The sequence below is a fragment of the Apis dorsata genome, unplaced genomic scaffold (assembly GCF_000469605.1).
Source record: "Apis dorsata unplaced genomic scaffold, Apis dorsata 1.3 scaffold_676, whole genome shotgun sequence".
Lineage (NCBI taxonomy): Eukaryota > Metazoa > Arthropoda > Insecta > Hymenoptera > Apidae > Apis > Apis dorsata.
Window position 1 is genome coordinate 95,439 of NW_006263858.1, and position 539 is coordinate 95,977.

At 38.0% G+C, this 539-nt stretch overlaps 1 protein-coding gene across 1 annotated transcript in view; it reads left to right on the top strand.

Annotated features, from left to right (window-relative positions):
- Positions 1–539, top strand: part of LOC102681748 (A disintegrin and metalloproteinase with thrombospondin motifs 9) — a 113,734-nt gene that overhangs the window by 75,513 nt on the left and 37,682 nt on the right. Inside the window, exon 5 of the mRNA XM_031513576.1 lies at positions 1–172. This exon is cut by the window's left edge and continues 81 nt beyond it. Coding sequence (XP_031369436.1) covers positions 1–172 — 172 coding nt within the window. The remainder of the gene's footprint in view (positions 173–539) is intronic.

Consider the following 539-nt stretch of genomic DNA (forward strand, 5'->3'; position numbering starts at 1 on the left):
GGAAGCTACATAATTAAACCGGCCAAGCCCTGGCGGGAGAGCGACAAGGAGGATTCTCTAGAATTTTCGTTGGAACACGTCGTCCAAAGGATAAAACCCTACACCCTGGTGGACCCCGATGCCACGAACCAAGCCGATGATCGGGTTGGAGCGCATAATTGCGGCGTGATCGGTGAGTTGGTTATTCACACTTTCGAATTATTCGTAATAATTATCTGTTGAAGCCCATCGTTTGTGCAGAATTTGTAGAGTTTATAAAGAGGATATTGGGAATATCGTAAAAATTTATTTAATTAGTTACATCATTTCTATTAATTGAATTATCCGGAATTAAAGTAGATCCACGAATTACGTTTTATCCGCCTCTTCAACATTTCAATTTAAATACATTCACATTACGTATGCATATATATATTTTTTACATATACAACGTAATTTATAAATACAAAAAACTATTATCCATAGCCTTCTCGTTACAATAGGCGAAAATCTCGTCTCGAAGATGAGAGTGGCCTCTTCACGAAGCTTCAACATTCCAA